General features: G+C 37.1%; 1 protein-coding gene across 4 annotated transcripts in view; it reads right to left on the bottom strand.

The window, feature by feature from the left end:
* Positions 1–19,642, bottom strand: part of LOC110109905 (probable gamma-aminobutyrate transaminase 3, mitochondrial) — a 46,956-nt gene extending 27,314 nt beyond the window's left edge. For 3 of the 4 annotated variants that reach the window (XM_020841120.2, XM_028700210.1, XM_028700209.1), the window contains exons 1-11: positions 19,486–19,642; positions 19,215–19,321; positions 19,025–19,109; positions 12,500–12,572; positions 8,840–8,937; positions 5,971–6,063; positions 2,910–2,983; positions 2,744–2,782; positions 2,486–2,574; positions 2,335–2,411; positions 2,177–2,251 (exon numbers count right to left, since the gene is read on the bottom strand). In XM_020841120.2, coding sequence (XP_020696779.2) covers positions 2,177–2,251; positions 2,335–2,411; positions 2,486–2,574; positions 2,744–2,782; positions 2,910–2,983; positions 5,971–6,063; positions 8,840–8,937; positions 12,500–12,572; positions 19,025–19,109; positions 19,215–19,321; positions 19,486–19,524 — 849 coding nt within the window. In that variant the 5' untranslated portion in view covers positions 19,525–19,642. Of the gene's footprint in view, positions 1–2,176; positions 2,252–2,334; positions 2,412–2,485; positions 2,575–2,743; positions 2,783–2,909; positions 2,984–5,970; positions 6,064–8,839; positions 8,938–12,499; positions 12,573–19,024; positions 19,110–19,214; positions 19,398–19,485 lie in introns of all 4 variants that reach the window. The other variant, XM_020841121.2, reaches the window with a different exon arrangement.
* Between the last annotated feature and the right edge of the window lie 1,161 nt (positions 19,643–20,803).

Below are 20,803 nucleotides of genomic sequence, written 5' to 3'. Positions count from 1 at the left end.
ATCAAAATGATTAGAATTTCGCGTATGATTTTCTAAAATTATTTCCGTTGAATTCCATTAACCTTGAAAATTTTACTTAAACCTCGTCGCGACGCTTTAAAAAGCGTGCGAAGCCTAAAATAGCATTTGCGGGTTTTACATGCACGACAATCTACCTGTGCAAAGCATCAAACAACTTAATCCAGAAGTTGCTACGCCCCGCCACCGGATCTACAACCTTTGTACAAGCAGACAGAAGGCGTCAATAAAGTCTGAAATAAATGCCCCTGCACGTGCACCGTAGCTTGAATACACAGGTACACAAAGAGGTATGTCAAATCAATGAAATTCTAAAACACCTGCATTGGCCCCGACGAGCATGTTATAAGTACACACGTGATGTCTAGGGATGCTACGCGTGTCAATAAGTGAATCCAAGTTCGAACCAGATCCTTCTATGTGGATCAATAGGAGTCGACAGGGTTCGAACCATCAAATAAATATACGGTTATGGCGACCGATATATTTATTTTAGTACATTTATATTAAGCCTTCAAAGCCTAAAATCAATATAATTCACTCACAAAGGCATAAAGCCTATGAAACCCGATCCTCTGTCGACATCCAGACATAGTTGACAAGGTTCAAACTACAAATAAAAATGCCCCCAAACACCTCGATGATCGCCGTGTTGAATGTGAATCTCAATCGAAGGGGTTAATCTCTCAGATATTTCAAAATGCCCTAAACCTTCTACAAAATCCAAATTCCACAAAAATCCAAAAATCATCAGGCTCTAAGATATTTAAATTTAAAATCAATCATCAAATCACTTAAGGCAAAATCAATCCACCCTCCACAACAGTTTGTCAGGGTGGACAAGTTAAAAACTACTTCAGCTCACATTGAGCTAAAAGCCTAGTCGAAAATATCACTAGAATCAATTCTCAAACAATCTCTTGCCAGTACGTACGTGGTACATGTCCTCTAACCGGCGATTTTGCCGCCAAATGGCACCGCAGGATAAACGGTCATGATTCGGAACCCTTTGAACCGAGTGATTTTGCCGCCAAATGGCACCACGAAATACCGGTTATGTCCAAAGCCGATACGATCCTTATTGGCATCAAATCCTTGAGATATGAATCAATAGGATATGATCGATAGGGCACAAAGCCCTCTGTTAGCTAAGGTGGATTCAAATTTCTCCCCTTAGACAAATATTCACACCAGGTCTACAAAGTCCCCTTGGACGAAGCAACCCATGGCTGCCGACAAGGATCCTTCTATCAGGTTGGGTCGACTACCTCCTCTGACTAAGTAGACCAGGGACCACGATGGCCCGAGACGACGGAACCATGGGATCTTGATCGGGTCTATCATCCATTCCCCCACCATCCGCTTTAAGTGCAAGATGGTTAAATTTCTACTTTTAAATATCAAATCTACAAATATCCAAATCCAAACCCATGCTGCTACTATATGCCAAATGTACATATTCCTACGTATTTGGTTGAAGACTAGCCTTAATCGAAAGTTCTCTCTCGTTATCAAGAGGGGTACTTAACTATAGGGGCTTGCGCCTACAGGAAACCAGAACTCAGATCATAAAGTCCTCGCAAAATGAGGGCGAAATCTCTGGGTACTGTCTTATCTACAAACCCATCTGCCTTCCAAAATTTACCCCGGAACTTAATTATGTTAAAACTCCCTCGCCAGAAGAAAAAGCACAAACACGTGCGGGTGGAGGCCGGGGCCGAGTTTTCGGAGCCCACAAGGACATATGAATGTTCTAGAGGAAAAGAGCTGAGAAATCAGTATGTAGCCATATAGACAAAATCATAGTTGATGCAAGAAAGTTGGAAGTGAGCACATAGCTCATGGTAGTTGGTTAAGATTTCTCCCAACTTAAGTTGAGATGAGGGGTTCAAATTCCCCATGAAAAGTGAAAAAAGTTTTTTTATTTCAACTTCAATGCCACTTGTGTTAAAAAGGAGTAACAAATGTAAACTTCCAACAGAATTTGCAAACCAGATGCACCACATTGACTCAATCGGTTGTACACCAAAACCATCAACATGTTTTCCTCATATAGCTTCTACAGAGATTCTTTAATAGTGTCAATGTTGCAAGTTACACAAACAAACAAGCACAGCTACTAGTTCGGATCATACAAAAAAATTTTAAGGTCCTTCACCTTCTCAAAGTAAGTTTTTGGTGGAGGGATGACACCTCCAGCACCCATGACTGGCTCTGCTATGAAGGCAGCAATCTGAGAAAAAGTACAAACAGTGTACGAAGTTGGATTCTTCAATAAATCGTTTACTTCTGGCTCAGGAACCAATGGAAATTTACCGTTTCCGGACCCTCCTTAAGAATAAGTTCCTCCAGATTATTGGCCAGCCTGGTTGAGAACTCCTCCTCGGTTTCACCTGCAGCTCAAGTAGAAGCTCTTTTTAAACTTCAAAAGTCAAAAAAGGATAAACATGCATAAAATGATGGTTACCTGGTAGATGGAAACGCCAATAATGCGGGCAGTCAGTATGCAGTACAAAAGCAGCAGGAAGATCAAATTTCTGATGTAGAGCTGGAAGGCTGAAAATGATCTGATTAATAAATAAATGCACAATAGATTCGACCCATACAAAATTTGCTTAGCAAAACTTAGGAACCCTGTGTGCAAATACCCAAGTTCACTCCCTCTAAAAAGTGTGAATCAAATTTGATTAAAATCCGAGAAGAAATATGAAGTTTAATGTTTTACCCGGACAAACTTGCTGCTATTAATGTTGATCCATGGTATCTGTATATAAAATACATGAAATAGAAGAGTTTAAGCACCATCATTGAAGAAAACCAAATCAAATAAATAATGCAAGTGCAAATAATACAAAAAAGAAAGATCTGATTCCTCCTTTTATATCACCTACGATTTTGATCTTGCTATGAATTTTTTCTTATTCGGTCTTCCTAATGCATTGTTATAATACCAAACCAATTTCACCTGCATGGATAGAATTTTAAGAAAATCAGAAATTTACAGCTGTCACTGAAAATGACCAAAATGATATGCTATGATGCCAATGAAGTTCCTAAAGGCATTTAAGAACAAGCATAAAGCATCTAGATGTGAATGACCCACATAATCTGTACCAATATCCAGGAGTCACATACCAGATTAATAGTTCAATAAGAGAACAATAATTTTGATAGTTACCACTCTAGACTGTTCAATTTGTGAATAAAAAGGAATCTAGATCATAAAGTTAAATATTTGACAAATTATTAGCTTTTTCATCGGTTCCAATTGATTCTTCTAATAAAGAGCATGTTATGATGTACCTGAGGATTTTGAGAGTAAAATTTAACAACTTTTTTCTGAGATTAAAGCAATTTACGTCTCAAGTTGGCTTCTCATACCTATATCTACACGTGGTTAAAAAGAAGAAATAGAAGAAGCAGAAGCCAAAAATGAAAAGTACTATTATTGGCAGAACATAGGAATCATTCTTGCTCTTTTGAATTCAACATCTACCAAAAGGTAATTCTTGAAAATTAGAATGGGAAGAAAGCAGAGTAAAAAATAAGAGAACAAATGATTGAATTTTATTCATTTGTCTGAGTAAAAAACAAGTTGACAGGCTGCACATAAATAAGTCGAGAAACAGCTAAACAATCTTTACACAAGAAAAATTGAATGTTGTTGCCATAGAGATTATTGGATAATTGTAGATAGATCACTGATTGATGGATTATTGTAGATAGAAATCTGACCTCCATAGATTGTTGGGTTGTTGTAGATGAAATTGTATTAGTCATGTGTTCACAAAATTTTCATGTCAACCCGACTCGGATCGAGTCTAATTGGGCCCAAGTAGGCCCGATTCAGCTCAATCAACTCAATTGAACCTTGTTGAACCCAAATTGACTCAAATTGGCCTTGATTTAAGTTTAATTTCATAAAATTAGCTCGATCGAACCAAACTGAACTCCAATCGACTCAAATTGATCCAAATTGAGTTCAATTCAAACTCAAATGTCAACAAATTGATGCAATTTAAGTCTAAATCAGACTCCAAGCAGCAGTTGAAAATTAATCAACGGCTATGATTGCATCCAATTTTCAACTTGTTTTGTTGTCCTCCAGTCCAACCATGTGATCTCTTCAATTTGAAACAAAGTTGGGCGGCTTTGAAAAAAATTCAGCAGGAAGTCCTCGTTTCGTGTATAGAGGAAGCCCAGTGAGGGAGAGGGCATTCAGTTCTACTTCGATTTGTGTGCAGTTGCTTCAAAATCCATGCATTTTTCCTCTGGATGTGCGCCGATTTCTTCGCGCGATTTTCATTGAGAGAAATTGCCATTGATTTTAGGTGATTCGAACATTCCGAATGCAACGACGAAGTCTGTTTTGCGATCGGACGTCGTTTGGGTAGCGTCGCGTGTCCATTTCAGGTGTCGGACGCCGATTTCAACCACTTTCTCTCAATTTGATCACGAGGAGCTCCCTAGTAGGTGAATTCGACTCTCTGATCATAACGACGCAATCTGTTTGGCGATCGGAGGCTGTTTGATCATTCAAGTGACACGTCGCACCTGCTGACTGTTATTTAAGTCGTCAATGTTTCCTCTTTACGCCCATTTTTGGTATGTGGGTCAACATTAATAAATCATTCTTTAGAAGGTAGAGTCATAAACACATATAACGCCAATCATTCTCCCCAAGTTCAAGTTCAAAAGGTGGCAAAGATTAGATGAGAAATTAGCAACATAATTTTTATCTCGACTAGATTCTTTGATTAGGCGCTAGAAGCACAGTCAACTATCAGATCTTCCAAGAGAATGATAGAATCTACTCTTACCACATTTGATAGTGACCCATCTGCAATTTGAATATTAAAATTCTTGTAGCATGGATTGTAATTATTGAAGATATTTTTGTATGTACATGATCTAACGCTAATGAGTCTATCACACAAGTTATAGTTTTCATCTTATTTGCAATGATAATATTGAGAATTTATCTTTATAAGCTAGCAAGCAAATTTATTTCAATGATGATCAAGAATAATTTTTTGCTGAAAGAATAGTTGGTTGTCCTCGATTTGTTTCTAGATGCTTATAAAAGGAATGACAGAACTGTCGTGATTTGTCTTTCTTGCTGGTTCTCTTTGGATTTTTAAGTCCAATATTTTATAATGATTTTTTCAATCTTATTTTTTCTTTTGAGGTTGATTTCTAGTATTGGAGTGGCCAACTTCTTGATCACTGGCTGCTTCCTAGCAAGTGCCACCATCTTCTTTCCGAAAACATCCTCCAAATATACTTTCATCACATTTGCTGGACAAAGACGGGCTTTCAGTGTTGGTGAAAGACCAATCAACTTGAAGAAGATACTCCATATTGAATTACCTATCGGCCTCATAGGTAATAAAACCTTATTGTCTCTGATGCCATATTGAAAATCTGAATGGAAAGAAATGAGAGTAGATAATGAAAGATTATGTGATTGCAGTTTATTCCTTTTTCTATGTAAAACAATACGTTGAGAAGTTGTACATACAAAGTTAGAGAAATAATTATCAAGGAAAGATATAATTTTGGAAACCAACGTTTAATTCTAAAATATAGAATTAACTACTAAGCAGGAATGAAATATTGTTGTCCACGGATTGTTGGATTTTTATAAATGAAAATCTGCTATCCACGAATTATTGCATTATTGTAGATGGAAAGCTGATGTCCACAAATTGCGGAGTTGATATAAATGGAATGGTGTTGTCCACATATTCAGAATTATTTCAACAGTAATTGCTTTAAAAGTATCGCATGATGGAATATATGGCCATTATAGGAAACAAATTTAGAAATGATATCATTACAGCATTCTTCTTTTCCTTGCATTTGAATGTGTTTTGCTTCATACAATCTTCAGAATACAAAAATCATCCAAAGCAATAAGAAATGCACTTCACAACTATTACTAAAACAAACCTGAGTGTCATTGGCTTCTGAACCACTATTTGTAAAAAAGGCCTTCCCCATTTTTCTAACTGTGAAAATTTCAAGGAGGTCCTTTGCGAGATCCTGCATGAAGAAGTATATAAGATGATTTACGCATCACTTTAAAAGCTAAGATAAGTTGCATAACAATTCAAAATTTGCATGAAAGGCTAAGCCAATTTCTTTGATCAGCTCGGAGCATTAATTCAGAAGGCTTTTGCAATGAAGAACAGATGACCACAATAGGTAGATTAAACTCAAGAGAGAAAATGCAGATCACATCATAATGTACAGCATAACTATAATGTTATTATGAAAATCTGCAATACTACAAAACAAATATGAACTATGAATATGTGAAGTTTAGAGAATATTTATTTAGTAAAGTTTGGCTATAAAATGATGTACAACATACAATTGCAGATGAGGCAAAAGGGTCCCCATGTATGACACTGCATTATAAGTGGGGCAAACTAGACCCCAGATATATGATACCTGCATAGCATGTGCGGCAAAAAGGACCCCTAAGAGGCAAAAGAGACATTTATGTTGTTCAATATCAATAATGTCAGGTTTACTTGGGCTCTATTGAACATTTTTATTAAAGTTTAATCAAATTTTTAAAGATTAATATTGATATTCTGTATAGACTTCAAATGAATGAAAAGATGATCTATGTTGTTTTGTATATATTTCTAAGTTAATTCAATTATTTTAATATTTATAATCTAACATTTAATTTTTATATAAACTGCATAACTTATTGAGCCTCATAGCTCACCAATTATATTCATACTGACTGTTGTTACAGGAAAAGGAAAGAAAAAGGCCGAATCAGAATAGGTTAAAGTTATTTCATTTTATACTCTATTGTTTAGCTTTATTTGTGAGTCTATAGCTGAGGTGTGTAGACAGTTCATTGGTGTACTATTTTTTATTGTATTAGTGATGCAGACAAAAAAGATTGCCTACCAATACAAAATTTGCAAGTCTTCCAAAACTAACCTACTTCAAAGACTAATAGGACGACTTAACGACAAAACTACAAATTATAGATGATATGATAACAAAGACATGTTAAAAGATACTTAAACACCTAATGCATTGATAATAAGATAAGTTGAGAAGAAAGATACAATGGAGTGGTAATCATGGCGAGAATAAGTAGATAAGAAACCCGAGACGAAGTCAAAGAGAGGAGAAGAGAAAGGGAGACATAGCTCGCAAGCTATCTAAAAACCCTCAGGTTTTTACATTCCAAATATTCTCTCACAAAACATCTTCTCTTTTTAAAATAGCCCAAAACAATCCTTTATATAGGAGGAAAGACGAAGCCCAAAAGCCCACAAAACATCCCTCATAAATTAAAGAAAAGAAGCCCAAGTGTCGCCAAAAATTAGGAATTCCAAAAGCCAAATGTGCCGCCATATAAAGAAGAGGAGAGGGAGCCAAATAGCCGCCCAAGGTATCCAATGAGCAAAGGGGAGGCAGAAGGCCAAAAGGCAGCCAAAGGGAGCAGCACCCGAAAGGCCAGCAGGACACAGCCAACGAACAGCCAGCGCTAGGGGGAAGGAACCGGGCAGGCAAAGGGACCGAAAGGCCAAACAGAGGGGGGAGAACCCGGCCACGCAGAGGAACCGAAAGGCCAAAATAGGGGGGGGATGAACCCGGCGGCCAGCAAAATGAACCCGGCCGCCCGCCAACCCCCCCCCCCCCCCCCCCCTCCTTTGCCTACATCAATTAGTGGTTCTGTAAATATTTTTTCGATGTAATTGAAGTTATTAGATACTTCCGTGTATATAGTAAATGTAAATATTAGTTAATGTTTTATACAAATATTCAAATAATGAAAAAAATCATATGTTCAGGTTGAAAATATTATGTTTATTTATGTGACACTCTATAATACTATTAGGGGTATAGTGGGGCGTTAGGATGATTACTTGTGATTGCCTATGACTTTCCTCTATTCGGTGGATTATAGCAATGCCTATGACTAATTACCCTATTTTGTTGAGGAATTTATGCCATCACAGTGGCCACAATTTAGACATTTGGGATCTTCGTATGTTACTCTCCTATTTTTTGAAATTATAATTTGTACACCTCATCTACGAATACTTTATTTTTTTCTATCATTTAATACATTGTTTTTGGATCTGCAACTATTTCTATACACGGTTTATCAGCCCTTGGTTATACTTTAATATGAATCCTCAGCAGCCAACGGACAAGAATTTTCAATGGTTTTTTTATTATAAAAGGGTACCAAGACACCTAGAAAACGCATTCATTACAAAAAATTTATTCCTGTAAGCCAATTCCAAATCGCCCTTTTTTTTTCCTTCCATCAATTATGTTTTCATTATTGCCTTAAAAGTGTGATTACTTATTAGTGTTCAGTAATATTTGTCATAATCTATGTTTCTATCGAACAAGTTAATTTTGATCGTGACCATGAATTTCTTGATCCTTATTTAAGTTATCAATTTATAGTAAAAAGTCATTGTGCCTTTCATGCAGATTGACTTGTATTGTCATTTCAAGTTTCATTAGCGTAATCACTCATTGTCTTGGATTAACACGTTGTATCCTAAAAATTTTGCATATTTATTGCATGTTTTTATTATGTCCACCGCATAGAAATTGCTCCTATCAGATTAAAAAATTACCATTTCCATTAATGGTATCTATTTCTAAGCAGAAATAAAAACAGTAACAGTACAATTTGGCATAAGGACTATAGCTCACATTAGTTTCAAGGTATTACTTATAAAGGAAAAGGAATCGAAACCAAACAAGAAAGACATTAATAACATAATATAAGAAAAATAGTAGGAGATTTAGGAATCGTGCATACCAAGGACGGCTTTGTAGTCCTATTCCAGAATGAGTGGTAAAATGGCAATTTTTTTAACTGTTCGGTTGCAGCTGCGACAAGGCGAGGCTCATTTCCACCTTCAAAAATGGCAAGCATAACTTAGGAAGAATGCTAGAAAAATACTGTCAGTGCATGAATTAATGGCATGAATTAAAAGAGCAGGTAGAGAGGGAAATTCTCACTATAATCATAAACTAAAGCAGGAAAAGGTTCAATCTTTTAAGGCAAAATATATTTGGAATGTACGACAACGATGAAAGTTATCTAAATCGAATTGAAACCTAAATTTTGAAAAATAACTGAAATGTGAATTCAACATTTATGATCGGAAAGGCAACATCTAATTTACAAAATCAGGTACAAAGTGGAGTAAACACGTCAATTTCATAGCCTAGTTGAGGGCCACTTGCATTTTAACTCATTTTAATTGAAGAGTCCCAAATATTCCCTTTTATGGATCACATAGGACAGCTATGTTGAAGCTTCGAGATCAGCAAATCAGGATATTTCCTACATCAACCTAACTAGGGATTCAAAAGGGGATTGTGCCAATGGACATTGAGATTTGTGCCAAGATATCCAAATCTCAAAATCTGTGCCATGGATTCTAGATATTCATGTTTGCGTTAATTTCCTCCTATAGAGATTTGATGGCTATATGTATGGATGTGATGAGGACATCCATAGGAGATTTCGGCACACCTACCATCAAAGGGGTCGTCGAGCGACGTCCATGATTCCTAGTCTTTATTTTTGATGTTTTATTTTATTCATGTCATTTATATTTCATGTTTTCCATTTGTACCCCTATGAGGGAGTTAGTGCTTATTGTAGCCCAAGGGCCATGTCGTCTTTATGGTTTTTATTTTCGAATGGCCTATATATAGGCTTAGTCATTGTATTTGAAGTAGTTTTGATGAATGAAAATTTCATTTTTTTATCTCTTAGTGAGTTCTTGAGTGAAATTCCCCCAAGATCTCTTAGTGAGCTCTAGAGGAAGAGTTTCTTTTCTTCTCCTAGTTGAAGATCCTCCTCCCTCCACAATTCTCCTACCTCCATCTCCCTCCTCAGGCTTTTCCCAAAACCCCGCCCATCCCCTGCATTCTCTCCCTCAAACTTCCACCACCTAGCCCCTACCCGATATCCCCTACCAGCCTACCGCCGGCTGGACCTTCTGCCAGGCCGAACTCCACCCTCCCACCGTCCCACCTGGCCCCACAGCCGGCTGGAAACCCGTCCAGCCCGACAGCCCACCTGCTGACCCTCTCAACCTCCCAGCTGTGCCGCCGTCCCCCACCATCCTCTGTGAATTTCAAATTCCATGGAGTAATTTTCTTTCCTAAGATAGCTTCTCTCTATTTAGGAAGTCATTCATTGGAATTTAACTCAATTTTGAAATTCAAATTCAATTTCCCTAATATTTTCATTTGAATTTGGGAGTTACTTAATATAATCAATTCTGAAATTAAATTCAGATTTTTGATTAGATTTATTTAACCCTTTGTGGTCCCCACTTGTTTAATTCTCAAGCCCTCTCACCACTACACATGGCCGGCCCCTCTCCTCTCTCTCTCCCCTATTAATTCTCTTTTAATACACCCTTAATTCTTTCCCTCCTAGGCTGATTTCAAGTTTGAAATTGAAACTGAAATTAAGCCCTCAATAATTTAGGAAATCTGAATTAAAATTCAGATTTGTGTCTCTTCCCCCATAGCCTCACCCGCCCCCTCTCTTCCTCCCAAGCCGAGACCTCCTTCCCTCTCCCTAGCTCACAGCAAGCTCCCCCGCCTTTTTATTTCTTCTTCCCCATTCAATCCCATCATGCATGGCGGATCCCGAGATTGATAGTGGATTGGTATTTTACGTCTACGGAGACATCCACATCACCCGTTCACTGTTCTTCGACGTTGGATTTGGCTTCGACGACACGGTTGAAGACTATTTGAACCGCATCCTTCCCACTCTCGTGGACGTCATAGACGGTCAATTCCAGGACTACGATTGGACCATCAACGGACATCCACCCGCTTCCCCACCTCCACCGCCGCCGCCTCCCTCGCCATCACTACGGGTCGTTGGCGCCGTCTACCTTGGAGTGATTTCGTTTCTTGTATGGTTCTTCTTCCTCTGACAACCCTAGACGTAGAAGAGTGCCTTTGAGCCTCAAGGTGAGACGATCGCTTTGTTAACTGCCAGATTCTAGTCGACTAATCATTTCATTACTTTTGTTTAAGTTGTTATTTAAAGAACTTGCAAATTTAGTTGTAATGGATTGCCTAAGCATTGCTGACTTCTAAGATCTCTCTTGAGTTTTCAATTTTGAGAAGCTTTAAAATTAGTTTTATCATTGCTCATACAAACTTTATTAATCTCTAAGAAAATAATTCCTGGTTTCACATCAGGATGATTCTTGTTTAGGGTTTATATTTGATATTAAAGATCCACTTCATTCCTCACATACCCTCTAGAATCTAATGCTCCTTCACTCTCAGAGTCTATGGCTTCTAAAGGATTAGCAGCTTTAGTCACGACAGAATAAGAAGATTTTTTTTGTAATTTATTCTCTTTGAGGTGAAATCGAGTTTCTTCTTTTAAGTGTGCTTTCTATTCTCACAATGATGTAGGGTCTGAACTCAAACAAAGTGAATTTTGATATTTTCTATTTTGGGCTCTTTCCGCTCACTTTTGTTGTAAGTTTCAGTATATCATTATCAATCAAGATTGATATAATACTCAAAAACTTTAACTTCTTGAAAACCCTTTTTGGCATATGCTCCCCCCGGGCCAACACACACATTATCTATATTAATATAAATTATTATAATAATGTTTACAAATTAATGTATTAATTTAATTGATTTCTCAATTTTTAATTAATCGCAATATTCATCCAATTTAATTTAATGTTCACAGCACTAATACAATATAGCCTTTTGGGAAATACACTGTTTTCGGCAAGCAAAGGCGGACCTAATTTTGACAGCTGCGATGTTTATGAATGGAGAGGATTTAAGTTATATTAAAACGTATAACAAGGATTTTATTTCTCTGACATCCCAATAAATCTCATTCCCTTAGCCTATCAGCCACTGGCTGAAACAAAGAGCTGAAACTGCAGTCCGAGGGGGAAGAATGGGAAAAAAAAGGGAAGGAGAGAATAGCAAGGAAGGTAAATTTCAGTTTTTGGTGCTTTCTCCTGCAAATTGAGTTTGATTTTGAATTGATAGACTTCATAATTTGAATTAGGATAAATCTCTTTGAATAAAAATGTTAGTGGAAGATTGTTTGATATAAATTTGTGTTGTTTAGCCAGAATTGATTTGAATTGTGGAAATTATTATTTTTAGGTTATTTACAAAAGATCAAGACATCAGGTAGATAGAAATAAAAAAATTTATCTCGAGGATCATATAATTGTGGTGAGATAATCTCCAAAATATTAAGCAAATGATTCATAAACTTAATAATTATAAGTTCTACTGTTACATTAGACTGTTATATTCAAATTATATTTGCAGTAAAAAAAATATTTCAAGCTCAGCACAAAGTAATATCTAAAAAATTATATTGTTCTTCCAAATTACAATGACAAAGAAAATGAAAAGTAGCTCATAACAAGCCAAAATATATTTTTAATACCTAATGCAGTGCACCACAATCCAGCAAGAGCATCAAGATATTTCTTCCCATTAATGTCGTAAACATAAGAACCCTGCAGCTCACATCAAATTAGATATGCAAAATTGACAAAATCATCCGAAGAATATCCTAGATTTACAACAGGACCTATGTAAAGTGCAGGAATGAAGTGCCAAAGAATGCTTCCTTTGACTTGCAGAGCTACAAGATGAAAGGAAATCTAAACCATAAGGTTGATTGCAAATAGTCTCAAAATATTTTAACAACATTACTTAGCACATCAACTATTACTTCTTATAAGAAACATTGTGACTGTTATCATAAGAAATTTCAAGATTGAGAAGTGTTATATTAAGATAATACATTATTAGAAAGATATACTTCTATATTCTCAGAATTTAGCATGTTCTCCTATTTATTAGTTTCCTTTCTTATATTCGTTCGATGTGCTCATATATAGGCTCTTCTATTCAATCAATAGCACATTACCATTTTTTTTCTAAATCAGGGTATCAAAGTATATTGATTTTTCCCTAGCCACTCCCTCCCTTCTTCTCAAATCACTCACCTGATGCTTCCCTATCCATGCAATTACACTAGAAAACTCACGTGAGAATGCGCTTAATCTTACCAAGTTAGCATGTCCAAGCTTCAATTTGCAACACTGTGATCCATAATAGACTCATCTATCCAGATGAGCAAAGTCACTGCATGTCCATGCCTCCATAACCATTCACCTAAGAAACTTATTCTCCTCTTTCACCTGTTACTTCCTACGATTGCCTAAGTTCTTCCCCTTCTCACTTATTTCCCTCTGTTGTGTTCTCCTATAGCTTCCTCCACTATGCTCCCAGGAATAAAACTCTCTTCTACTATTAGTACTTCCATCATCAAAATTAAATAGTATCAATTATCCTTTGTGGTTTTGTGATTTTGTTTCCTTTAACGATAGCAAAAAAATTCAACCATCCTGATTCTCTATCAACTGAACAGACAGAACCACCAAATACACCAAGTGGCTAGGCTTCAATTATGTTGTTCTCAAATTGATGCTCAACAGCCTTTAAACAAATATCACAGCTATCATTATGTTCCACAAAAGTAACAAACTACTAAAGCAATAAGAGATTTTCATCGATCTACCTATTTTTAATGTAGCAACATCTCTAAGGTATGCGTGCTCTATTCTGAATTATTCTCTATGCAACTACGTGAAAAACACATTAAGATCTAAAACATCCTAAAATATTGGTTAAGTTTTTCATTACCATCTCTTTCTTAGCTTCCGGACCACTCAACATAAATAGAACAACGAGTTGCTAGATATGTGATTGTATTATTCTTGTCTCCTCATGGAGTAACCTAATCTTAGCCTGTTCCCAGGTGTATCGCCAGAAGCATCGCAGATCGACGGCCACGATTCAGAGTTTATATTTTTAGTTATTATGCATTTTATTTTATGTATTCCTTTTATAACCTTATGATGAGTTGAGTCATGTTGGGGCCCTGAGGGCAATTTAGTCTTTACTTTTCTTGTATGCGTGAGACCTTATTATAGGAGTCTTTTCTCTTGTAATAGCTAATAATGATTTTGAATGAAAATTACTTTGTTTCTACTTCTTCTTCTTCTTGTATGAGAATTTGAGAAGGGAGAGAGCTCAAGGGGAGCGCATCGCAAGGCCCACCAGTCGTTGGAAGAGTCCTCAACTCGTGGTTTTCTTTTTGTTTTCATCATCTCCACATCCTCCCTCACCCCCACCCGACGGCATCCATAGCACCACCACCATCCAAGTTCAACACCACATTTGTTTCCTAAGCCTTCTTCCCAAACCATCAAATACTAGCTCCTTACTTCATCCCACCCGTCCACAGCACCCCACCCGTCCAGCTTTTCCCCTTGCCGCCGCCCATCCATTTCACCGTCCAGCCATCTTGATGATGATTCACATCATCACAAAGCTTCCCAATTAGGTTGAGCATGACATGAAGATTTTGGCTCCATTTGAAAATCAAAATTTGAACTTCAAAATCTTGCCAAATTTGGAAATCCTATTAAGGAATGTTTTTTATTCATGATCCCAATTTGAAATTCAAATAAATTGGATCTTATAAAAACTTTCCTAATCCGTCCTCCATCTTTGGAAACTCCCTAAATCCCTCCCCATCCTCTCTATGCCGCCGGCCATCATAGAGGAGCCTCCAATAATTGCCTATTAATTCCCCCTTTAATTCCTTTGAAATTTGAAACTAATTTCAATTGAAATTTCCCTCCAAATCCACTTAAAACCTGAAATTAATTTCAGGTTTTGGATTAAAACTCCTTTGCTCTCTTTTCTCCCTAACCTAATCTTCCCTTCCTTGAGCCGCCGCCCCTCTTCCTCTGGGAAATCCCGTCCCCTCTCTCCTTCCCCTTTCTTCTTTTCGATTTTACAAAGTTCTCTCTCTCGCAACGCCACGTATTTCACCTCTACCCCTTGAAGGATTCCACAAACCACAAGCATGCATGGCGGATCCGGAGCTTGAGTGGGGTCTTGTGTTCAACGCCGATGGAAGCTTGAATATCCTACGGTCACCATTCTTTGACGTAGGATTTGAAGACGACGCCACCGTGGGAGATTACTTGGAAAGAGTGATTCCTACCCTTGCAAGCGTCATTGATCGCCGACAACCAAATTACAATTGGAGCATCGACGGTCGATCATTTCCATCGTCCTCGCCACCGATAACCTTCCCGTGGATCAAGACTGTTGTGGTTGCTACCGTTCTCGTGGCATCGTCGGGTTTGCTAAAACCTTTCTTCCGCTAAGCCTAGTGTAGCCGAGTGACACTTCCCCAAGGTGAAAACTCTCTTTATTAAGTTGTGGATTTATGATTAAAAGCTTTTAGTATTACTACTATCTTTGGTTATCTTGGAGTTTAGCTAATCTACATGTACTTCCTCGCCTAAGCTAGTTGAAAACTGAAATTCTTTAAGGAAATTGACTTGTCATTTCAATAAGTTATTACGTGTAATTTCGTTATCAATGCTTCTTTAAATTTCTTAACAAGCTCCTTTGCATATTGTTTCGCATCAAGTATAGATTACAATAGCCACATAAACTATTCAGGGAGTTACAATATAGTATATACAATACGTAAGAGAGAAAAATAAAGATGCAGAGAGAGAACAAAGTTAAATGGAGCAGAACACCTAGAATTGAATTGAATTCTCTTAAGCTAGCTTGCAGCAATAGCAGAAGGTTTAAGATTTGAAGTTATAGAGAATAACTAAATATCCAATAAGAGCATAAAAAGGTCTAGAAGTGTTAAAAAAGTGCCTCATCAATGAAATTATAAGAGTATTTATATGCAACAGACACTTGAAGTTGAACTAGTTCAAATTAAATGTATGAAATCTCATTAGTCGTCGTACCAAAACAACGGCAATGAGTATACATAGAATCAGTTAGTAGGAAAATTCTAGGCTCTTGGAAATTGGCTGCACTCAACCTCATGCATGGTTGTATGATGTCATAGTGAAGGTCCCCTAAAAAAAGGTGTTGTATTATGCTCTTGAGCGGAAGTCTGGGTGTTAGATGGATGTTCGAGAGAAACATATCAATTCTCAAGTACAATGCAAAATGGAGCTGTGAGGATAAAGCTAAGCCCAAAACAAATTGAGTGAATAATAAAGAATTTGCCTATAGGCCTCTACGAGACAAAACTTTAGAGATGCATGAAAATATAACATAAAGCTTGTGAGAATTAGCCTCATTTGTACAACTGAGCAATAAAGTAATATGAGGAAAAAATTTGCGGCTGACATTTCATACAAATAATTAATGAGTGAACATAACATATTGTTAAGGTGTCTTGGAAAGTTGTGAGTCAATTCCATATGTTAAAAATGAGGCGTGCTACACAAATAGAAGTTTAACTTACAATGCATCATAGTGGAATTTATTGGAAGATCTATGATAATGCTTTAAGATTAGTGAAAATGGTAATTAATCTTGCATGCATTAATTTTTGAAGATAATCTTAAATGTGATTGGGCATTCTTGGGGGAAGATTTGAGAGAAATTTCTAGAGAGTTATCTCTAGATTGACCGCGAATGGACAATCCCAGGATAGCTCCCAAGAGTAAAGAAAATTTGAATGCTAGAAATAAAAGATTATGCTATGTGCTTGGCCCACATGTAAGAAGAAAATGAATCCAATATAAAGCTTGAATTTTGTGAATATGAGTAGCCATCATCTCCATCCCACCCAATCTCATTCTATCTCTCTTACCTCCCGAAAATTATGACTACATAGCATATGAGCCTTCTCTCTCGCATATAACACTTGCCTCTCAAATCTACACCACTTATCACCCTAGCCAAATCTTGCACAGCTATAAACCTCATGCCCACATCACGAACCCCAAGTTTCTCAACCTACTCTTGATTTTTTCTATGTATGAACTTCCTCGTGTCATCCGCCAATCACAACCACAATGCAGCCTCCACTTCCTCTCAAATGCACGTTGTATTTCTCATACACATGTTCACATTACTTCACTCACCGTTGCATCCTCAAGCGCTTGCAGCTCCCACCACCCCAAGTGCTACTCCTCTCCCATCTGTCGCACCACCATGGATGCGCCACTACCGAGTATGTTGAATTGTTTTTTGCAAATCCATCTTTTGTCAACCTCCTTCTCATCATATGTACAAACCCTATGGCCTCTCTTCTTCCGCAAGTGTGCGCCTCTCACCACACCCTCTCCCTAGCCTCTCTCCCACACCATTCCTCTTGATTCCTAATAGTAGCACATCTCAACCAATCTCAAAAATCCATCCAATCAACTTCAACCTCCACAATCACAAAACTACAATCATTGCCAAAATGGATCACAACCATTAGCCTTATCCCTCACCCCATTAACTTACAATAGCATGTCATCCCTTTCAAAACATAACAAACAAGTAGTAGGCCCCTACAACCTTTTAATTCAAACCCTTCCCAACACAACATCTAACACATCTTCACCTTCACAAAATTCAACATCTCCTAAAAGCAACCAAAAAAATTCACCTTCCTTCCTCCATTAAACTACATCCCCATAAAAGCCAATCATCAATCCCAGCAATCACCATAAACCTCCTCTTCATATCTCCATCTTCAACATTCCAAGCTAATTTATCTTCTCCGACCATCAACTAATCTCCCCTGCTTTTTCGTTCTTATAATCCTCAACACCAATCTCTTAGCTAAATAGCAACTTCAACAAAAGCTGCTTGAACTCAATCTTTGCCTCAAAAACATCTCTCCACCAATCTCCTTAACAGATGTACCATTAACATTCGACCTTTATTAGCATCAGTCCTCCTCTTCTTACCCTAGCATTGCTCCATTCCCCTCAAGGCCTCGTCCATGATCCTTGCTTAATTTTCCTATCATCGATGCCCTCTTCATCTTCTCATCGATCCCCAAGCCTCAACACTCATCATTGTAAGAAAACCACCTGCCTCTAACCATCCCTTTCTCTCTCTTGTATATATCATTGATGACCATTTCCAATTTCTTCGAGTATGGCATAAACCTTGCAGCAGATAGACCTCTGTCATTTCTTCTTCCATATCAGGAGACCTTCCAAAACCTTCCTTGTAATAAGTGAATTCATCATCCTCAAGCACCTTTAGCTCTCCAATAGAGCCACCACTAGCACTTTGCCAAAGTCCAAGCTTTCATCTTCCATCCATCGAGAAAACCTAATCATCCCACCTCTCATGTTTCTCTTTTCCTGAAAAGCTACACTATCACACACTCATCCATCACAATTTACAAGCTACAGTCATACTATCCAAGCCACACCACTGACGCCTCTTTCACTCAACCTTCTCTGCACTTTTCCTCACCCATCATTGGTCACCTATTTCCTACTCCAACAACATGGCCACTTTTACACCAAGCTACAAACACCAATAATTGAACTATTCAACCCATGGTTGCTAACTTGATTTTCTCAAATTAAGAAAACATATCTACAACTAGCCATTTATTCTCAAAACTCCAGCCATAATCGTTGACTTGATGTTCAGCAAACGACCACAACCACCTAAAACTCTGAGATCTCCTTGTCAGTAACAACATCAAAATGTTGAGAGATTTCACCAGTTGGACCAAGAGCCTCCCTTTTGTTGACCACATCACTAGGGACTGCTTATATTTTGGCAAAACGCAAGCTGACATATGTCTTCTTCAGTTTGTAGAGGAATGTTACCACATGAAATATTACAATGTGTGCTAAGCATCAATACTATTGTAATATAGGAATGCATATATTAGTATTTCTCTTTTGTTGTGTTTACTTTATTGCTCCATTCTCTAATATTAAGGCAAAGTTGCACTGGCATCAAAATCAATCAAATAAACAGTCAAAAGATAAGTGCCTCAAGGTGAAATCATATACCGACAAAATAAAAATAAAAAATTCATTATCACCTTTGGCTTTAACGAAGCAAAGTTCAAACTGATTGAAGATACGAAAAAAATGTTTACCTCAGATCTTTCAATGACTAAAGGGTGCAAATCCGTACTCTGCCATCCAGCAGTGAATGGAGCTAGCATATCGTGGCCCTTAAACCTAATAATATTATCCCCCCGCCAAAAAAAAAAAAAACAATAACAAATAGTTAGTCTTACTGCCGCAACAATAGAGGCCGAAAACATGACATCAAACTCCCCATACCCCTTTGTTTCCTTCGGCTCGGCTTCCAGAGATGCCTCCGAACTCATAAACCTCGCATACGACATTGCAGCCTGCGGCAATATCCCATTCCTCCACAACCATCCTACCTGCAAATGAACCGAGAGCCAAATTAGACCCAAAACAGCAAATCGTCTGTCATCGCCCGCTAATTCTCAATAAAATCTGCAAAAGCCAAGGAGCTTATCCAGAATAGCGAGAACATAGAAGATAATTAAAGGGAAAGATTTCACGTATAGTTTGAGCTCCATACCTGAGCTGCCGCTTTCGCTCGGAGGCAATTTGCGATCATTTTCGCTGCAATTAATCACTTGATCCCAGCGTTATTTCGGCTCAGGGAGTAGGGAAAACGACGAAGACGATACGAGAGAAACTACTCATTTCAGATCAGAGCTATTAGTTAAGTATTTATGATATTTTTGGGGCTAAGGACCCACATGAATGAAACGGCGCGCACGAAGACATGCGTCGCTGACGAGGGAGGAGAGGCCCATGACAAGGAGATAAACATAAAACAAGGATGCCGTGGAATTAGTCATATGCAACAATTATCAAATAATACTAATTTATGAAAATTTTAAATATTAATAAAACTAATGAGTTACATAATATAATTATTTTTTTCTTATATGCTTTCATAATATACAACAACAACAAAAACATCAAGCCTTTATCCCACTACGTGGGGTCGACTACATGAATCCTTTTTCTCCATTGTGTTCTATTAAATGTCAAATTCTCATTTAATTCTAATAAAGAAAGGTCATTCCTGATATTTTTTAACCAAGTCTTTTTAGGTCTGCCTTTATCTTTCTTAACATAAGTTAAATCTAATATCTCTACTCTCCTAATCGGGTCATTGAAAGGCCGTCGTTTTATGTGACCAAACCATCTAAGGCGACTCTCTCTAATCTCTCTAAGTTAAGTGTGAAAGATTGAACTTCATATATTTTAAGGACTCATTTGGGACGAGTGTGACTTTTTATGAAGGTGATTTTAAAGCTTCTATAGAGAAATCAGTTTTTTTTAAATCTACTATAAAAAATAACTTTTTAGCACAAAAATAAATTAAAAGTAATAGTCAAATAAAAATTATAATTGTGGTCTCAAAAGCAAAGCATCAAGAAAGCTGTAAAAAACTAGGGCTTTGTTTAAGACAATTTTTTTACTCCTCCTTAAAATAACTTTATAGTACAAAAATAACTTTATAGTACAAAATTTTAATTTTTACATTAAAAAGCTATTTTCATAAGCGAGAAAAAAGCTATCTTAAAGAAGCCTAAACCTAAGTTTCCCTTATTCAATTGCAAAATATCCATATGATTTTGACAACACAGATGACAATGATGAAAATATTTTTTTGGTAAAATCTTCCTTTATTGGAGAATAACTTAGCTCAAACTTTTTACCATTTCTTGCATTAAACTATAAGTTTGGAGTAACAAACTATAAGGATTTGCTTGTTTTATTGTAATTATTCATAAATGATTGCCTTTTACTTTTAAAAATATTGAAGCACGAAGGTTGAAATTCAAATAACTTGAGTTCTCCTTCTTAAAACTCAAATTAAA

Source organism: Dendrobium catenatum, unplaced genomic scaffold (assembly GCF_001605985.2).
Source record: "Dendrobium catenatum unplaced genomic scaffold, ASM160598v2 fragScaff_scaffold_1470, whole genome shotgun sequence".
In the NCBI taxonomy this organism is placed as follows: Eukaryota; Viridiplantae; Streptophyta; class Magnoliopsida; order Asparagales; family Orchidaceae; genus Dendrobium; species Dendrobium catenatum.
This window is presented reverse-complemented; position numbering and strand designations above follow the sequence as displayed.